The 21,834-nt window shown below is 36.5% G+C and overlaps 1 protein-coding gene and 1 pseudogene across 1 annotated transcript; one reads left to right on the forward strand and one right to left on the reverse strand.

Moving 5' to 3' along the window:
* Window positions 1-231: 231 nt before the first annotated feature.
* LOC107781821 (nuclear transcription factor Y subunit B-4-like) lies at window positions 232-615 on the forward strand. The gene has a single exon (XM_016602613.2). It carries the CDS (start codon window positions 232-234, stop codon window positions 613-615), a length of 384 nt encoding a protein of 127 aa, XP_016458099.1.
* A 7,477-nt stretch (window positions 616-8,092) lies between these two features.
* On the reverse strand, window positions 8,093-14,881 carry LOC142161850 (cyclin-H1-1-like; annotated as a pseudogene).
* Window positions 14,882-21,834: the final 6,953 nt, after the last annotated feature.

Raw genomic sequence — 21,834 nt, forward strand, 5'->3', positions numbered from 1 at the left:
CGTTGAAAATTTACAACACATACCCAAAAAAATTAAACACTCCCTAAATTGACACCCTTTGTCATATAAAAGTAATCCGTATGGTGATTTTTTGCCCTCACTAACTTAAATTATATTCCTAGATCCGCCTATATACACTAGAACATGTAAACAATTTGTAGAAGCTGTTGGCCAGTAATTGGAGAAAATAGAAACGTGTCTGCATTTTAGAAGATCAACTAAATCCATAAGATGGAGGTGGATGAACATGTGAAATTGGTTCCAATAGCTAATGTAGGAAGGATAATGAAACAAATCCTACCACCAACTGCCAAAATCTCCAAAGAAGCTAAAGAGACAATTCAAGAATGTGCATCAGAGTTTATAGGTTTTGTTACTGGGGAAGCATCTGACAAGTGTCACAAGGAGAATCGAAGGACGGTTAATGGAGATGACATCTGTTGGGCTCTCAGTTCATTAGGTTTTGACAACTATGCCGAGGCCATGTTGAGGTACTTGTATAAATTAAGGGAGTTTGAAAGACAAAGGGCAAATCAGACCAAAGGTTCAAATGATGAAGATACAGACCATGAAGCTGCAAGTGAATCTGAGAATCAAGATATTACCACTACTTAAAGTATAATGGAAAGCTCTAACTGAAGGGGATGATCAATTCAGTGTTGTAGTTTCAACTGTTAAAGATTCTGACCCTTTTTTTTGGTTCATGCTAATTTTCTCTGTGTCGTTCCAAATCTGTGAAAATCGGCTATTCGGAGCTTTGTCCGACTAGAGACAATCTTCAAATTATAATCATTATTCACAAGTGTTTCTACTTCTTTATTTTTGGATCGTTCTTTTTTGTTTTCCTTACTTCAGCTGCAGATCCATGTGTATGGATCTAGGTTTGGGATTTTTGAAAAAGAAATATACTATGTTTATCCTTTAGTTCCAATTTTCAACAAGCAGCTAGAGTATATATATCAGGAAAATCGGAGCGTACTGTGTATTAATCTATGATCCAGTATGCTGTCATATTTTTACCACTTTCCATTTTTTTCCTCTTTTTTTGCTCTATCAAGAATTCCTGATTTTTGAGAAACATTCCTATAATATCTAGCTGATTGATGATCAGATGCGTAAAGCTATCATGTTATCTTCCAGAATTATAAGTACTTATTATAATTTGATGACAAAAAAGCAAGCTGATATTAATTATATGATCATTGATCAAAACCAATCCGATGAATATATCACCGGTGATCTATTCATCTAAATTCTCCATTTCTAACCTTATAGTGAAGGTTTTTTCGTACCACATCGATCTGCCCACCATGTAATTCTTTAAAATTTGTATACTTGACGACCATAGTTATTTAACGCATGCATTTTAATTTCCTTCCATTCGATAAAATGTGTACTACCTAAAAGCCACCAGCCCCAAATTCATTCAAAAATATTAGAGCATTATTTACCTCTGCAACTTTCAAATTAAAGGCTAGTTGAATTGAAAATCCTTAATGACTATATATATATAATAGAATGTACCACATAGAACTGATCTTATTAAACCGTATAGAAACAATTAGCTATCTTAGAGATCCTAAGCTGAAGCCTTTATTATCTCAAACTAGACATGCTAATTAACTCACTCAGTCACTCTATCGTGTATGACCGTGTTACTTCCTAATTATCTCTATTCAGGGTTGTGGTGGAACTGAAAATTATTTTTCAAAATGTAATTTTCTGGATATCATTTTTCATAATACCTGAACCAGGCACTAGACATTTTTCAGTAAATAATGAACGTCAAATTAAAGTACAGTAGATGCTATTATATTTGCCTTGGTGATGGATGCACTAATACACCGTATTCAAGGGGATGTGCCATGGTGTATGTTGTTCGCTGATGATATAGTTTTGATTGATGAGATGCGAGACATCATTAACGAGAGGCTGGAGGTTTGAAGACAGACCCTGAATCTAAAGGTTTCAAGTTGAGTAGGACTAAGACAGAATATCTGGAATGTATGTTCAGCGATGTGTCGGGGGAAGCAGACATGGACATGAGGCTTGACTCACAAATTATCCCTAAGAAAGGAAGTTTCAAGTACCTTGGGTCAATTATCCAGGGAGGATGAGGAGATAGACGAGGATGTCATGCATCGTATAGGACTGGGGTGGATGAAATGAAGGTTAGCATCTGGTGTCTTGTGTGACAAGTGCCACTAAAACTTAAAGGCAAGTTCTATACAGCGGTGGTTAGACTGACCATGTTGTATGGGGTTGAATGTTGGGCAGCCAAGAATTCTCATACCCAGAAGATGAAAGTGGCAGAAATGAGGATGTTGAGATGGTTGTGCGGACACACTAGGCTGGATAAGATTAGGAACAAAGATATTGGGGAGAAGGTGGTCGTGCCTCTTATGGGCGACAAGATGCAGGAAGCGACGCTTAGATGGTTCGGGTACGTGCGGAGGAGAAGCCTAGATGACCTAGTTAGGAGGTGTGAGTGGTTAATATTGGCAAGTATGGGGAGAGGTAGAGGGCGGCCTAAGAAGTATTGGGGTGAGGTGACCAGACAGGACATGGCGCGACTTCAGATCTCCGAGGACATGGCTCATGATAGGAAGGTGTGGAGGTCGAGCATTAGGTTTGTAGGTTAGGAAAGAGCTGAGCGTTTTTCTACTTTGTACGGAGGCGTGGCTAATAATGTTTCGCCTTGGGTTGTTAGTGGTTTATGTAGTTTCCACACTATTTTCTATGGCATTATTACTGGTTATTGTTATTGCTTTTCCATCTATTTTCTGTCTCTTACGATGCTAATATTCTTTTTCTGGATTTTGTTGTTGTCACTAATCTATTGTCGATATTGTTTATTTTTTTCTTATAATTGAGTCGAAGGTCTTTCGGAAACAAGCTCTCTACCCCTTCGGGGTAAGGGTAAGGCCCCAGATCCCACTTGTGGGATTTTACCGGATTGTTGTTGTAAAGTACAGTACATGCTAATATTTTATTAGTCTGATCTCTGTATCGACAACTTGAATTTCACCATGACTTTTCGAGTACTTAGGGTTTAAGAGAGGGAACCTAGGGTTTCTGTAAAGTGATTAGGGGACCACTCCTCCAATATCTTCCTGGAAGAGGAATCCTAGCTAGTGGGGAGCGAAAACCACTGTTCCTCCATCCTCTTTTACCCACTTCTCTAAAAAGCTTATAATATTAATTATTCAATTATAAGAGCTTTGCTTTAGTGAGAAAGAATTAGAAAGCTAACCCTAGTTAGCTGTGATTCTTGAACGAAGCACATTGTAAAATGACATCATGCGTGATGTGTAACCAGTCGCAAAGTAGCTAAGAAATATACAGATAGAAGAACAGGTGATCAAAAGGTCTAAGAGATAAATTAAAAACAAGTTGAAATCCTGATATTTTGGATAAACAACTACATATATATGCAAGTGAAAAAGAGTTTGAGTCGTTAATTATAAGTACCATTAGTAAATCATGGTTGCCTTGTTATTCTATGTATACCCAATGTTAATTTACTATAGTCGCACCTTGTTGAGATATAATACAATTAAGTTAGTAAGATCATGTGTTCTTTTTGGCTAACAGTTTAAACTTTTAGATAAAGTGGTCATACACTTCAGTACACTCGGAGCATATAATGATGGAAGAAGGGTGCTTTGGCAGTAGTGAATACATGGTTTATAAACTGATGAAAACTGGAGTTGCACGCATTAATTTAGTGTGTTTATTTGCAAGGACAATAATGAAGAGGAGGTATGCAGATCTGAGCTTTGACAGTAACAGATTCACATTGAACAAGAATAGGTACATCTGTTTTCTGCCCTATTACGCATAAAAAGAAGCTCATCTCCTTATATTAAGCCTTAATTGCTCTCTGGAACACCAATCAACACGTGGATATGTGTTTCTACGTGTACATAGGTGAATATAAAGCGTATTTGTGAATTTAATCGAACCCATTATAATTGTTTTTCAGTCAGGATACATATGCAAATAAAGTTATGTTATATGCATATACTTTGTTAATAAGATCATACTGACTCTAAATTTTGGACTCACGGCATGTGATTTCAATTTCAAATCACCGCCGCCAACCACCAAGCATCAACCAACCGTCGCCAGTCACTATCGCTAGAACCACCGCAACTTTCCACCACCGCCACCCACGACCACCAACCACCAACATCATTGCGCTTGACTTTTGGCTAAGCATTGGCTAGCACTAGACATGGTGCAACGTGGTGCGACTTGGTGCGACGTCGTGCCATGGCCACACCCTGCCATGTCTTGCATCGTGACGTGGCCGCGTCGGATGTCATGTCATGGTCACGCCCTGCCACATCCGACGCCGTACCATAGCCACATTCTGCCTCGTGTCATGGCGGACTGCCACGTACGACATCGTGCCATGGCCGAGTCCAACGTCGTGCCATGGCCACGCCCGACGCCGTGTCATGGCCACGTCCTGCCCCGTTCCATGCATGGTCACGACCTGCCACGTCCAACGTCATGCCATGGCCACGCCCTGCCACGTCCGACGTCGTGCCATGGTCACGTCCTGCCTCGTGCCATGGCGTCCTGCCATGCCCGATGTCGTACCATGGCCATGCCTGCCACGTCCGACGTCGTGCCATGGCCACGTCGACGTCGTGCCATGGCCACGCCCTGGCATGCCCTGCGTCGTACCATGGCCACGTCCTGTCTCGTGCCATGGCCACATCCTGCCTCATGCCATGGCGTCCTCACGTCCTGCCACGCCCGACGTCACAGATTTGGCAAAAGTTGCAAACAAACATATGGGCATATGGCTCCAGTACTGCACAGGGAGACTGAAGACCTCTCTTCAGACCTATAACTATTCAGCGGATATATCCTCCTAAGAGAGGCGAAGGAACAGAGTATCTCATGCAATATATAGTAAAAGAAGATTAATGCACTTTATCCCTTTTCCGCTTTCCTTTTTTTAGTTTCATTTAAATGTTAAAAACACTTTAGAATGGTAAGGATTCTGTAAGAATTAATGAACCGTTATTGCTCAAGATACCACATGCATAAGCTGTGAAAACTTATCATAAAACAATGGACCGAGGAAAAAAACCAATGCAATACATGGAACATTTGCATCTATATCCGCTTTTTGGGTCACATTTTAACTTGTGTCTGCTTTACAAAAAAAATTGCAAGCGTACCCACTTTTTCGCATAACTTCAGTATACGGGGCTGAAGTAGCAAAGACAATCACGCAAAACTTCAGCATTCTAGTAGAGGGCCTGAAGTAGCAAAAATTGTTGAACCAAGTGTGCTGAAGTTTTTGTTTGTAATTGTTGAACTTAAGCATAGTAGCTGAAGTTTTGTTCTCTATTTGCTGAAGTTTTTGTTTATAATTGCTGAACTTAAGCATAGTAGCTGAAGTTTTGTGATGCTGAAGTTATTTAGTTCATTTGTAAAAACTTCAGCACTAAATAAGGTGAAGTTTTTTTTGTCCTGAATTCATTAGTTTTGTCATTAAGCTTTTTCAAAAACTTCAGCAGAAGATGCTGAAGTTATTTAGTTCATTTATAAAAACTTCAGCACTAAATAAGCTGAAATGTTTTTGTCATGGATTCATTAGTTTAGTCATAAAGCTTTTTCAAAAACTTCAGCAGAAGATGCTGAAGTTATTTAGTTCATTTGTAAAAACTTCAGCACTATATAAGTTGAAGTTTTTAAAAAAACTTTCTAATATACTAGATAAATAATCACCTTATTCTTTCATAGTGTATTACTACTATAAAATAATCAGATTGCCAACAGTATCTAAATCATAAATTTTGGAAACAATAAACGTGAAAAGAATAGAATTATCATGAAAAGAATCACTAAGTGTGACTTTAAACTTCCCGTACATAGAAATATTCACAAACTATTGTCTACATTATTTATAATTTGTTTTTAAATAATCTGATTATTATACTTATGGCAATCATCCCATGAAAAGGAGAAGGAGGAGGAGAAGGAGAAGGGGGGCTGAAGTTGTATAAAAAGTGTGTACAAGTTAAAACTTTTAAAAAAATGGGTATAGGTTAAATGGGGAAGACCAAATTACTTATGACAACTATCCCATGAACTGAAGTTTCATAGCAGCACCAACAGCAACAGAAGAAAGAAGAAGAAGAAGAAGGAGGAGGAGGAGGAGGAGGAGGAGGAGGAGGAGGAGGAGGAGGAGGAGAAGGAGAAGGAGGAGAAAGGGGGCTGAAGTTGTTTAAAAAGTGTGTACAAGTTAAAACTTTTAAAAAAAAATGGGTATAGGTTAAATGGGGGCGACCAAATAGGGTGCCCCGTGCAATTTTTACGCTATACATACGAGTTTTGCCCTTCCCCGAGAAAATACGAAAATAAACACATATTACATCTGAGTATGTATAATTTTAATTGTTAATAAATATATATTAAATTCAGATAAAACTACAAATTAATATTACATCAAAAAAATACTAGTGAAATTTTAATTTAAACAAAACCTTTTGTTATTACTAATATTAAGGTTCTCTATAGATGAAAATCGCTTCCAAATGCTATTATAATTAAGACGTTCCAGTGCGGCTACTCTTCGTTTTTTTTTCCAGGTAACTCATTGTTTTCTTCTTTTTGGATGATCTATCGTTGTGTACACTCTTTAATTTTTGTATTCCCCCTTTTTGTGCTAATTGATGGTCTCTTAAGATAAAAGATGAGGAAAGGAAAGGAAGAGTTTAGGCAAGAGGAGAAAGATTGGTCGTGACAGCAGTTGTGGTTGGTGGATGGAGACTTCTACCTGTGTGGTCAAGCTTTTTTTTGGCCAAAAATTGAGGTATTTGGCCAAGCTTTTGGAAGAAAAAAAATAATGCTTTTGAGGAGAAGCAGAAGCAGATTTGAAGAAACAGAAAAAAGTAGCTTCTCTCCAAAAGCACTTTTCTGATAAGCACTTTTGAGAAAAATACACTTAGAAGCAGTTTTCAAAAGCTTGGTCAAACACTAATTACTGCTCAAAAGTGTTTTTCTAATTAATCGGCCAAACACAAACTACTTCTCATGAAAAACATTTTTTTTTTAAAATACTTTTGAGAAAAACACTTCTCTAAATAAGCTAATTTTAGAAGTTCGGCCAAACGGGCTATTCGTTAAAGATCAAAATGAAACAAATCTATTCAAAACAAAAAGTGATTTTAAAAAAAAATGCTATTTAACGAATTTAGGTGTGAACTATTCAAATTAAGATTCCCTATATAGGAAAACAAACAGGGCCTAGCCCTGTTACCTGTTAAGGTCCTTCTAACCATAAGATTAAAGTATTTTTTTTTTATGCTCGGATAATTGGAAATAAATATGGAAAAGAGATTGGATAAAATGAAAATTAGTACTGGCTCCGATCGAGCACGTTTATTGCACTGAAAATAAAGATAGGATAACGGCTACTTTTCTTTTTTATTCAGTCCTTTGCGCCCTTATTAAGTTGGATGCTCCACGCTACAGTATTCCTAAAAAGAAGATCCTGGTGGTATGGTTTAGCCCCTGTGTGATGTTTCTCAGCAAAAGCAAAGACCAAAAGTAACAAGCTCCAAATATACAGTCAAGTAAATGGAAGAGACCAATCAGATATCAGTTTCAGGTTTATCTTACTAGTCGGGACATTTCAACTGACTATACAATGAAAGATCAATTTAGGAAACCAGTAAAGCTAAATGTGAAACGGTTGAACCATCTCCAATGAGGGCAACCACTTGTCTGTTCGCGCATACACATCTTAAGGATCATTTAGGTCCAGTCAACATCAACTTTTTCCCCATTTGCAGTGGTTAGTCTAACTTCGGGCATGGCAGTTCAAAATTCCCATCTGTAAGGATGGCTTCTGCTCTCGACCTGACGCAAAATGCAGTGGACTTGCAGTCTAACTTGATTTCTACTCTATATTAGGAAACCGATGAGCAACAATGACAAGAATTAATTCCACCAGCCAAATAACATATGCTTGAAGCTACGAACTTGAGTGAGAGCAGTTCAAGACATGTCCATAACCACTTTTGAACTATCCTTGGATCTATGCTTCCTTTTCTTACTCCTGCATTTACAAACCAGCATCATTTTCTGCCTATGTATGGGGAAACCAAAAGCTGATAAAATGACGACCAAATCAGAGTTGATAAATGTACTTGTCAGGTGCTAAGTTGGGTGGACTCTTCGATTTTGGTGCCGTCCCCGTCCCGATACAAGACGGGGACGGGAGCGGGATACGTCACGGATTCGGTCAACTGACTTCGGACACTTTGACCGGAGTCCATCGACAAATTTGGGAGAAAAATTTAGATTTTGATCTCAAAATCAAAAATAAAACAGATTTAGGAGTGAAAAATTGAATTCTACAATATTCATGTAAGTTTTTCACAGATTATCTCTCAAAATTTACAATATTTTTATAGCTCAATTTTTTATTAGCCGAATCAGATACTCGGATCCTTCCCCGTATCGGATACCCGCACCAGAGTCCGAGCAACTTAGGTCATGTGAACCAGGTTCAAGACATGATTTGAGTTTTCGATCAATGTGCTACATTAAAGATGTTCACATCTTTGGAAGTAGGAGTCACAAGTTTACCAATCTGTTCAAATGTCAGGAGTTCAGGTAGGACTACATAAGCCCGGAAGAAGATCTCGGGAAAAGGATAGTAATATTTCCCGAAAGAAGAGGAAAAAAGATAAACAATTCCAGACATACAGTAATAACAGGATTAAGTACTTGCCAAAGAATCAATGGCATTTATAGAAGCAGTAAGTTCTGAAATGGTATGAGCTGGATGATGACGTGATAGGACACTTCTAAGGTACCTGATTGAAGAACCATTATCATGTCAGTCAAAGGATTAAGGAATTATTATGGATTCTGTCCAAATGAGAAAGGGATTGAGACCTCTCAAAATCAAATATGCCATGCTCTTTGTTAGCTCTATGCAGAGCTGCTAATGCCAACTGAAATAGGTAAAAAGAACTTAAAGCAGAAAATTATCGAAGAAGATGTGCATTAAGGATTATCTATAGCACACTTTAATAGAGCAAATCATCACAGAACACAAAGCCAGAGTTTTGTGTTCAAGCATCAAAGGTATACGTATCTGTTAATATAATCCTCTATAAGTAGGGAGAGCTAGCAGTAAGATCTATACAATATAAAATCATTCCAATAGATCATGTAACTGATAAAATAATACCTGCCCGGGCGGGAATAGAAGTGGTCCATTGGTACGCATAATCTTATCTGCTTCCATCCTAGCAGTTTCAAGTGAAGCCTGTACTTCAAAAGAATATACATTAAGCTGGTAAACGATTCCATAGGTCGGAGTAATCTGAGTTGAATTATCTCCCATATATAGTGTAAGTGTAAGAACTCTATAAGGAATTACCAAATTAATCCATTATCTACAGAAGATGAACCACAGTTAGTAATGCATCTATGCATGTCCAAAATGTCACCAACTACTTATGAGGGAGTCGATTCCTTGTTCTTGTTAAGGGTGTATTGTGGACCGGGCCTAGCCCGGGGACCGGGCCGGTTCAACCGGGCCAACGGTCAGATTTTTAAAATCTAGGCGTTGGCCTTCAATTTTCAGCCGTTTGGAACTTTAAAAAATAGCCATTTGGCTCCCAAACTTTTTATAATTACACTTTTTCCTATTCTCAACTATAAATACCCCTCATTCTTTCATTTTTACTCACAAATTCATCAATCTCTCTCTAATTTTCTTCTATAATTGCTTACTTTATTATTGCAATTTCGTGAAAAATTGTGAAGTTGGTGAATTGAAGTCTTCAAGTCTTCAACGATATTCAATTTTCAAGAAGTTGTTCGTCAATTCGGTAAACTCGTTCCAACTCTTAAGTTTTAATATTATAGTTTTGTTTGTTTTATTTAGTATAATTATAATTAATATGGACTTTTCTTTGAAAAAAATATTTGGTGGTAAGGGTAAGGGAAAATCTAAAATTGGTGAATCTAGTCGCCAAGCTACTACTCTTCCCCCGGCTCCCCGACCCAGACCTGTTACCCGTCATCCTCCACCTATTATTCTTAATAGTGATAACCCTTGTTTTCAATTTTCTGATAGTCAATTTTGTCATGATGTTGCACCAGGTCAACAATTAAATGAAGAAGTTATGAATGCTCTTTATCCTAATCAAACTATCTTTGAAAATGATGAGGAAAATGATGATTTAGATGAAATGCAACCGGATTTAGATGATACACCTACTAGTCCTGTTAATAACCCAACTGATGCCTCGCCTGACCCTCCTGTAGTAACCCCTACTTTTAATAGAAAACCTTCTAAACGGCCCGAAACATCTCTTGTTTGGCACTTTTTTACTAAACTAAGAAAACAAAATAAGGCTAAGTGTAAAACTTGTGGGTCTTTGATGGCTCATAAATATACTGGAGACCGTAGCGGTACGGGTAGTTTGATTAGACACATATTGAAACACCCTAGAGATAAAGCTAGATATTTACAAATGAAAGATGCCCAAGAGGGGACAAGTGTAGATACTACGGTTAACCCTAGTACAGGTTCAAATCTAGTTCAACCGGGAATTAACACTGTTACCGGTGGCATTTTATACTATGATCCAAATAAAGATCGTGAAGAATTGGCAAAAATGATTACTGTTATGTGCTTACCCTATAGTTTTCCTTCTAGCCCTCATTTTGTGCATTATATTAGAAGAGTTTTTAATCCTACTTATAAAGGATGGCCTCGCGCAACCGTAAAGAGTGATATTTATAAATATAAACATGAATATGAACAATATTTGCGCTATTTATTTACTCATATAGATTGTCGCATTGCTATTACTACTGATATTGGTAGAAGTGGTAATGACTGTGATTATCTAACTGTTACAAGTCATTGGATAGATGAGGAGTGGATAATGCAAAAGCGCATTATTGCTTATAGAATAATTAATTCACGCCACACAGGTAAGTTTATTGCTAACACAGTTGCAGATATTTGTAGATATTTTTGCATTAGAGATAAAATAATGTCGGTTTCAATGGATAATGCTTCTAGTAACACTAATGATATAGGTTTACTTACAACTACACTAAATCCTGCATTTAGTAATATTTTTCATGTTAGATGTATTTGTCATATTTACCATTTAATCGTCGGTGATGGTATGAAAGTTTTAAATGTAGAAATTGAAAAGGTTAAAATGGCTCTTAATTGGCTTTTTTATTCAAACCGTAGAAGTAGACTTAGAGATTATTTTAAAAAATGTGATGAATTTGGCCTTAGAGAAAGAAAGGTTCTTAAACTTTGTCCAACTAGATGGAATTACATGTATGAAAGTTTAGTTGTTGCATATGAATATAGAAATCCAATAAGCGCAACATATAATGCTCGTGTAGGTGATGATGATGATGATGATGATGAGCACCTTACAAATCAAGATTGGACTAATGTTAAAATGCTTGTAGACTTTTTAGAAGAATTTCATGTTGCTACAAATGAATTATCTGAGCAATATTATCCTACTATTTCTAACTGTTTAGTTTATATTGCAACACTTGCAGATTTATTTACTCAATTTTCAGAGGGTGGGGTAATTTATGAACAAGCTATTAATTCTATGAAAGTTAAGTTTAAAAAATATTTTTTCCCTATCCCCTATTTTTGGTGTTGTTGCAGTGTTAAATCCTACAATGAAATTAGGAGGTCCTCATTTTTGGTACTCAAAAATTTATAACGCTTTATCATTTTCAGTTGAGGAATTTGCTACACTTAGAGATGCAAAAGCCTCAATTAAAATAAATGCTCAAACAATTTATAATGCTTATCAACTTGTCTTAGATCATGCTAGACCAAATGTTCCAACTCCTACTTCGTCTAATTCGCAATCATCTAAAAGAACTGCGGGCCTAAAAGCCCTTAGTTCTTGGACGGAGTTCCGGGGTTCTCAAGGTGATAATATTGGTGATAGTTCACAACTAAATGAGATTCAAGTTTATTTGTCGCAGGGACTTGAGTCAGAGAATCCCGACGGCTCCTTCAATGTTTTGGAATGGTGGAAGGACAAACCAAAACACTATCCGGTTCTTTCAAGGATGGCTCGAGATATTTTAAGTGTTCAAGCTTCAACAGTGGCATCGGAGAGCGCTTTCAGTCAAGCGAGACTTCAAATCGGTGATCATAGAGCGTCTATGAGGGAGAGCTTGGAAAAATCAGTACTCTTCAGAGATTGGATCAGTTCGGAAAGAAGAAATTTTGGACTTACAGAATTACAACCGGAGATAGACGAAGCTTATGAAGAAATGCTAGCGAAACTTGTGCAGGATGCTGCTTCGCCCGGAAGTGGTGATGAACAAGCTTCTTTTCCACCACCACCAACGGAAATTCCTCCGGGCCTTGAAGGATTTATGAGATTTGTTAGAGATAATACATAGACTAATATGTAACTTGTATTTTGGCACATCTTCCTTACTTTTTTTTTTCCTTTTAATGGTGGTATTAGTACCTTGTTGTGCTCATTCCATTGGGGGGAGGAAGACTAAGAAAGATATTGTCATTTTTTGTTAATGTCGTAATAATAAAAATTATAAGACATTCCCTTGAATATTTCTTTGCAATTTATTTTGTGTTTAAATTTGATATAGTAGATATATTATATATCTAATACATATAAACTATATATACATATATACATATATATAAGGCAATATATATATTTATAAGGCACTATATATATATCTAATATATATATATATATATATATATATATATATATATATATATTAAGGCCTCTTATTATATAAGCTATATATTATATAAGGCAATATATAATTATATATACATACTATATATACTATATATATTTATATAGCTATATATAAGCAATTTATATTAGTATATACATATATAGTTTACAAGAAATTGCCTTAGATAAAAAAAATTAAAAAAAATAGCCTGGAACGAAAAAGCCCGTTTAGGCCGCGGGCCCGGCCCATTTAGCCCGGGCTCATGTGGGCTTAGGACCGTAGTGGGCCGGTTCCACTCATTTGGCCCGTTAGGCCCGGGACCGCCTAAGCCCAGGCCCGTTTGGCCCATTTAGGCCCGGGCCCGGACCACAATACAGCCTTAGTTCTTGTCGGGAATTGCATACACAGAAATGTTTTGAACAAAAAAAATTGCAGTTCAAAAGAAGATTAGCTGGTTGGTAGCTCTATGAGCTAGATAGAGAAACTAAAATCTATGATAGGAAATTCTAAGCACTCTAAACTGAACTATCAATGATTGATCAATCTCCAAGATACTACCAACTTTAATGATGTTAAAAAAAAACTGATGATATTCTACCAAGAAGATGCATTAACCTTGATCTTTTGAGGAACCATTAGGAACAACAGCAATGGGAGGAGTGAAATCTGTATTTGTTGCATCAGAAGGAAACTGAAGAGTTTCAATATCGCATATAGAGTTCCCTGGTTAAATTGGTTTAACTGTGAACTACTTATTGAACAACAGTGAACAAAGTTCAATTGTTAGAAGCAAAGATTCTACAAGGAACAGAAATAATCAAAGAACATTTTATTTTATAAAAGGAAAATTATATGGCAACGGAAATAACTATTTTTTATATGTTAACCCACATCTACTCCACAAGCAACCCCTCCCCAGGAGTCAATAGTGGCCCATTTCCTCCACCTGATCCCCTGATAACTCAAACCCTCAACCTCAAAGTTGGAGGTGGAGGGAACTTTCCACTTGAGCTACCTTATATTGTCAAAAGGAGATAACAATTACCTTCAGTGCCACAATCTGGTCATCATCTTTAGCTCCGCAGAACTCCTAAAATTTCAATAGCAATACTCAATAATTGGAATGAAGAAAATCAGCAGTACAGGGTGTGGAAATAACTACCAATTATTTAGGGAAAATGAAACAGATCAACCGAAAAAGACCTCTAAATCACTGATAAATCCATCAAGTGTATGATATGGAGCATAAACAATAAGATCAAATCCTAGACTCTGCAAAAGAAAGGTTAGAAAAGTTGATTAGAGCAAAATATAAAGGAAAATATGGAAGGAAATGACCTTTAAATGAAATCCATGCCTGGAAAACCAGCATCTCATTATTGAGAATTACATGATGATCCTGCCCGATCCCCTTACCAAGCTCCTCAGCTGATACATGGTTTTCCTCTGCCTTGCAAGCTGCATATATGCAGGTTAACCTACAAAAAAAAAAGGGGGGGGGGGGGGGGACCACTAGTAAGTTATGCCTTGCCAAGTATCAACTACTACTGTATGCATCATTATATGTAAGACTCCAGATGACTTGTTTATGTTTTTAAGATGCAGTTCAACTTGAATTTGGCAAAAGTACTTGTTGTCCAAATGACCAATCAAACAATGCAGAAAGATAGGGGGCTTCTGCTTTCTATCTTTCTCACATTCTCACCCTTTTTTGGAGTTAATTTAGGGGAGAGGAAAGCGAACAGAAGACAAATAAGAAGCTTACATAATTTTTTGGGGTGATGTTCCATCACAGACCATTGCAGATAAAACCTCTTAAAGTAAATGAGAGTTGTTGCCTGCAAACAACCATGAGAGCTGTTTAACTTTCTAGTTGATTCATTAATCGTAGCTGATCAATAATAAAAAATTTATACCTGAATTTTACGTGGGAACTTAAAAGCATCCCAGACGTCTTGAATTTTGAACTCGTAAAAAGCCCTTAGAAGTTGTTCTTCTTCAACCTTGAGCGGTTTTGGACGCTTTTCAGCTAACATGCCAACCAACCTTGTGTATATGTGTTCCTTTTCACCTAATTAGGTTTTGTTCGGCTGAAGGCAATATCAATGTGTTTTTCGACATTGTGCTATTGTTGTCAGATTGATTAGTTTTTCCATTTTAACTGCAAATGTGCATGGGTTAAAAACTTACCCCACCCAGTTTTACACTATACTATACTAATTTACCATGATTAAGTCACAAATTAAGATGAGAATGTGTATTAATTAACAATAATTTAGTGATAACAACATATAAAGAAGATACATGTCATGTATTTATTTGGTTGATGTAAACATAGGGTGCTCGTAAACTTTTATCATGCGTATGGTGTATGAAGTTATATATGCCTGCTGTATGTTTTCTTCAAACAATTATGTTTAACTTTCTCCACGCTTTAACATTCGCCTAAATTTATAAGCAGCATTACCTGAAAGTTTTATGGTCCAGAACAGAGCTCTAATTTATAGTGCTTGTAGGCTTATTGATAATACTGATAGCTAGTTCTATTGTGAAGTATGGAACAACACGAACGGAAGTTGATATTGATGGGTCGTTCTTGTATGCTGAAACCCAAAAAAAAAAAAAAAAAAAAATTGCTAGCATACCTCTTCAAGTGCTTGTTTGGCTCTTTGATTAGCAGCATTATACTTATCATTCTGTGAATAAAGTAAACCATCCATAAACACAAAAAAAACTCAAATCAAACGAGAAAACGTAAAATAAAAATACATATTCTCCAATATTTGAACTTTGCTGAATACTTCTACGAATACAAATACAGCAAAGCCACTTTACCCCAAAAAAATATATATAGGGGTGAGGAATTGTAACTCACAATATCTTGGGGAGTAAAAATCCAATTGGTTCTATGGGTGGATGTCATGGAATCAGCCATAAGTAACTCTGCCGATTCTAATTTTGGTTTGGATGTTCTCACTATAATTCAAACCTAGGTCCATTTTATACTGCACATTTTTGTTTTTTAGTTGTTCACACAAATTTGGAACAGTATAATTTGAGCCCGTTTGGACACAAGAAATTTTTTTCTTTTTCTAAAAAATTTTCACCTTTTTTCGAAATCATCGTTTGTTCGTAAAATTTTCAATTTTCACTTGAATATGTATTTTGAAAATTTTCAAAAATTTGAAAAACTCAAAAAAATTATTTTTCAAAATTTTCACTCACATAACTTCAAAAACAATACAAAATTATATTCATGTCCAAACACGATTCTAAATTTCAAATAGTATTTTTACTTGAAAAAAAATTTCACCCTATTTTGGAATTTTACAATTCTTATGTCCAAACGCCCACTTAAACACTCTTTTGTTTGGTATTCTCGTGTCGTTTTTAATTACATATTATTATGCAAGTAATATGATACTGGTATTAGCACCCGCGCAGATGCGCGGACACTAACCATGTTAAATATTTGAGTTATTTGGATTATAACGTAAAAAATCTTAAAATTTAAACATTCTCGATAAATATAGATAATCATTGGATATTAATTAAGACATGAAAATGATTAAACATTTCTCAAATCTCCTAGTTATAATTCTATTTTTCTTTTTTAGTACCATTCTCGCATGTGTCATTGGATAAAAAAAATAGCCAGAAAACAAAATAATAACTCATATTTATGGCAAAACAATCAAAGGTTGAGACTATCAAGGACTCTTTGGATACGACTTGATTCTTTTACTATTGCTTGAACTCTTATTTGGTGTGTTGATATATTCTAAAATTATTTCTATTTTAAATTTTCAGTTTCTAAAATTTTATTTTTCAATAATAATTATTTTTATAACAATGTAAGTGAAAATATTATCCTTAATTCAAAACTCATTTCAGTCGGCTATCTAAAATTTAAAAAGTTCTTTAGCCCGTGATTTTCTTTCTAGTATGACTCCATTTTGATATTTGACATTAACCATGTTAAATATGTGAGTTATTTGAATTATATGTAAATAACCTTAAAATTTAAATGTTCTAGGTAATTATAGATAATCGTTAGATATTGTTTATGAAACTCTACACGAAAAAAGGCTAACATTTTCTCAAATCTCGTAGTGATAATTTTATTTTTGCATCATTCTTATTGGTGTCATTGGAACCTAAAAATAGTCACGAAATAATAACTCGTATTTATGAGCTCTGGAAAAGCACAAAGGTTGGCACAATATGAACGATTCTTTGGTTACGACGTGACTCTTTTACTACTACTTAAATTCTTATTTGGTATGCTATTATGTTTAAAAAAATATTTCTATTTTAAAATTTCAATTTCTACAACATTATATATATTTCAATAAAATAATTATTATTATAATGATGCAAGTGAAGATATTATCCTTAATTTAAAATTCACTTTAATCGGCTAGCTAAAAATTTAAATGATTCTTTAGTCGGTAAATTTTATTTCAGTATGACTCCATTTTGAGTTTATCGATATCTCTAGCCACAAATTTCAAATTTTGAATACCCTATACATATACAGATTTCTTGTTCTTTGAATCATTAAATGTTAGATTAATTGATTGTTATTATATAACATTGCATATATTGTCTTAAAATTACTAAGCAATTTTTTCACCATGTTTGGCTTAACCTCAATGCAAACTACTTAAATTATAATTAAATTCAAATTCGAATATCATATCACTTTGTTAGCAATAGTGATTTTTTTAAAAACGACACACAATGTAAATAAAAAAAAATATTCTAAGATATCCTTATCTTATAATCTATGTATTTGAGTTACAACAACAACAACAACAACAACAACAACAACAACAACAACAACAACAACAACAACAACAACCCAGTATAATCCCACACGTGAGGTCTGGGGAGGGTAATATGTACGCAGACCTTACCCCTACCCCGAAGGGTAGAGAGGCTGTTTCCAGGAGACCCTCGGCTCAAAAAAAACAACAGAAGCCGATATATTAGTACCACAAAAATGCATAATAAAATAACAGCGATACAATAGATATGAAATACAGAATACGAAATACGAAAAAGATGGCTGGTATAGTAAAACTAGCACGTAAAGCCCTGCATCAATAGACGACCAATGACCTTCTTAGTCTAACTCCTAACTGGCTAGTCTCACTCTATTGTGCTGTAGAAATATTCACAACTCTCTCCTAACCTACAACTTTAATACTCGACCTCCATAATTCCCTGTCAAGGGCCATGTCCTTAGTAATCCTAAGTCACTCCATGTCTTGTCTGATCACCTCTCCCCAATACTTCTTAGGTCGTCCTCTACCTCTCCGCGTGGCCACTACAGCCAGTCGCTCACACCTCCTCACCGGTGCATCAGTGCTCCTCCTCTGAATGTGCCCGAACCATCTGAATCTTGCTTCCCGCATCTTGTCCTCTATGGGGGCCACGCCCACCTTCTTTCGAATATCTTCATTCCTAATCTTATCCATTCTTGTATGCCCGCACATCCACCTCAACATCCCCATCTCCACTACTTTCATCTTCTGGATGTGTGAGTTCTTTACCGGCCAACATTCAGTTCCATATAACATGGCAGGCCTAACCACTGCTCTATAAAACTTACCTTTTAGTAACGGTGGCACTTTCTTGTCACACAAGACTCCCGACGCTAACCTCCACTTCATCCACCCCACCCCTATACGGTGTGTGACATCCTCGTCAATCTCCCCGATCCCCTGAATAACCGATCCAAGGTACTTGAAACTACCCCTTTTGGGAATGACTTGAGAGTCAAGCCTCACTTCAACTCCCGCTTCCGTCGGCTCAACTCCAAATTTGCACTCGAGGTATTCCGTCTTCGTCCTGCTCAACTTGAAACCTTTAGACTCAAGAGCATGTCTCCAGATCTCTAGCCTCTCGTTGACGCCGCCTCGTGTCTCGTCAATTAGAATAATGTCATCAGCAAATAGCATGCACCATGGCACCTCCCCTTGAATATGATGAGTCAGTGCATCCATCACCAGGGCAAATAGGAATGGGCTGAGCGCAGACCCTTGGTGCAACCCCGTAATAACTGGAAAATGTTCAGAGTCTCCAACTACTGTCCTAACCCGAGTCTTAGCTCCATCATACATGTCTTTAATCACCCTAATATAGTCAATCTATGTATTTGAGTTGAAAAAAATATTTGAAATAGATGAGAACATCTTCCAAATTTTTTACGCTCAACAAAGATGAAACAGAAGAAGAAATTCGTTGTCGTCTCTTATTTCTGGTTTTTAGATTTTTCATACATTTTTTCTATATTTATTTTATTTTATCCTATTTTTTTTATGTTTTTCTTTCTTTTGTTTCACAAAATTATATTTTGTAATAAAATGATGAGTTTTAATAGAAATTGTCTACATAAGAACTCTATTTATATTTTTAATCTTTGGTTGAAATTTTGTCATATTTTTCTTTTGCCTTTATCTTATCAACCTAAACAGGAGCTCACCCAACCACATAAACTAAAAAATTGAGGATGTGTAATTTATTTATAATTCATATGTAACATGTGTATAATCGTGTGTAATAGGTATATCATCTATGTATATTAGCTACAAAAAGTAAATAATAAATCTGGCCGGATATTTATGTAATAATCCATAAGATTTTGGTTTCTTGATTTTATCCATGATATGACTTCTATTATAATTATTTTAAAAACTCTCTACTAAAATTTAAAAATATCTTATCTTTTATTTTAAAAATTACATTATAATTTAAAAAATAATCCCATTTCGAAATAATTTGTTTACATTTTAAAAATAACTATTTCACATCATACCAATTTTTTTTAAATATACTTTTCGTTACACTTGAGCAGGACGAAGACGGAATACCTCGAGTGCAAATTTGGAGTTGAGCAGACGGAAGCGGGAGTTGAAGTGAGGCTCGACTCTCAAGTCATTCCCAAGAGGGGTAGTTTCAAGTACCTTGGATCGGTTATTCAGGGGATCGGGGAGATTGACGAGGATGTCACACACCGTATAGGGGTTGGGTGGATGAAGTGGAGGTTAGCGTCGGGAGTCTTGTGTGACAAAAAAGTGCCACCGTTACTAAAAGGTAAGTTTTATAGAGCAGTGGTTAGGTCTGCAATGTTATATGGAACTGAATGTTGGCCGGTAAAGAACTCACACATCCAGAAGATGAAAGTAGCAGAGATGAGGATGTTGAGGTGGATGTGGGGGCATACAAGGATGGATAAGATTAGGAATGAAGATATTCGAGAGAAGGTGGGTGTGGCCCCCATGGAGGACAAGATGCGGGAAGTAAGACTCAGATGGTTCGGGCACATTCAGAGGAGGAGCATTGATGCACCGGTGAGGAGGTGTGAGCGACTGGCTGTAGTGGGCACGCGGAGAGGTAGAGGGCGACCTAAGAAGTATTGGGGAGAGGTGATCAGACAGGACATGGCGCGACTTAGGATTACTGAGGATATGGCCCTTGACAGGGAATTATGGAGGTCGAGCATTAAGGTTGTAGGTTAGGGGAAAGTTGTGAATATTTCTACAGCACAATAGAGTAAGACTAGCCAGTTAGGAGTTGTGAGCACGTGATTTTTGCCCTATATGAGAATTACTCCCAAAAAATTCAAAATAAAACAATTTTCCTTTGTGTGCAATTTTTGAGTTTTCGTGGCATTTTTTTGATAATTATTTGTATTTTTGTCTGTGCATTATTTGTTATATTAATAAAAAATATAAAAATATGTTGCATTTGCATTTAATATTTAATTCTACAGTTAGGAGTAATTAAGTTTGTTTTACAAAATGAAAAAATCATAAAAATATGTATTTTTGCATTTTTAGCATTTAACGTCCAAATTGTATGATTTTATCGTTAATTGTTATTTAATTGTGTGTTAATTGTTATTAGGAGCTAATTAATATTTTAGATAATTTTGGGTTTTATAATTTAATCTTAACATTTTAGTTTTATTAATTAGGAAATTGAATAAATAGAAAAGAACAAAAATAGACAAAAATCGGATTGGGCCTATTCTTCAAAATTTTAAACCACAGGCCCAAAGAACCGAACCCATGGGTCAACCCGACCCAGTCCGCCCCATAACCAAACCACTGCCCAACCCCTTTTCTTCATTTTCATTTTCATTCCCCCCTCCCCAAACCCTAAACCTAAAAACTACCCCTCGCTGCGTCTTCTTCTTCCTCTACTCACCCCAAACGACCTCCGAACTCCTCAACCATGGCTTCCCTTCCCCCCGCCTCTTCTCATTCAACACACACACACACGCGCACAACATGAACACCAGCTCCATCGACGACCAACAACCAGCCTCCATCGTCTTCATCGTTACCACCCTCCAGCTCCACCATCGTCCAACGACAGCCATGAACGACCTCAACAACCACTACCCGCTGCTTTTGCTCCTTCACGTCCAAACAACCCATTGTTTCTGCTCCCTCACGCCCAACGACCACCCAAGCCACCAGCTTCGTCTTCTTCTCCGTCGTGAACCAGCGGCAACAACATACGCAGCAGCGCTCTTCACCACCAAACTCACCTGAACCAACGTCCCACTCCTCTCCAAGGCGCTGTTGTTCCTGTACAAACGACCCTCACCTCGCCGGAAACCACCCAACCAGACCAGCGACCAACCCTAACTCCATCTAGTTCCTCCATTCATGGACTCACCTTCAAAAGAACAACACAACTCCTCCGCCCATTCTTCCGAAAATCAGTCCAAAACAACACTTGAAAATGGTCTGTCCATTGATAAAATCAGAAAACAGAACAAGGTTTAGGGTCGTCGTTTGCCGTTCTGAGTTCGTCGAGTTTAAAAGAGAAAGTGGGTTGTCGTTGAAGTCGATATCTGTTAGGTCGTTGGCAGTCTTGGTTCGAGTTTGCCATTTCCGTTCGAGTTCGTCGTTGTTCATTTCCGGTTAGTTGGTTTAAGTTTCATTTCTGTCTGTATATTGTTTGATACTCTCAGATTTGAAATCAGTATATCTTTGATTCTTTTCTTATTCGTTGTTATCATTTCTTGATTATTTCTTCAGTTTGTTT

Source organism: Nicotiana tabacum, chromosome 7 (genome assembly GCF_000715075.1).
Source record: "Nicotiana tabacum cultivar K326 chromosome 7, ASM71507v2, whole genome shotgun sequence".
Classification (NCBI taxonomy): Eukaryota; Viridiplantae; Streptophyta; class Magnoliopsida; order Solanales; family Solanaceae; genus Nicotiana; species Nicotiana tabacum.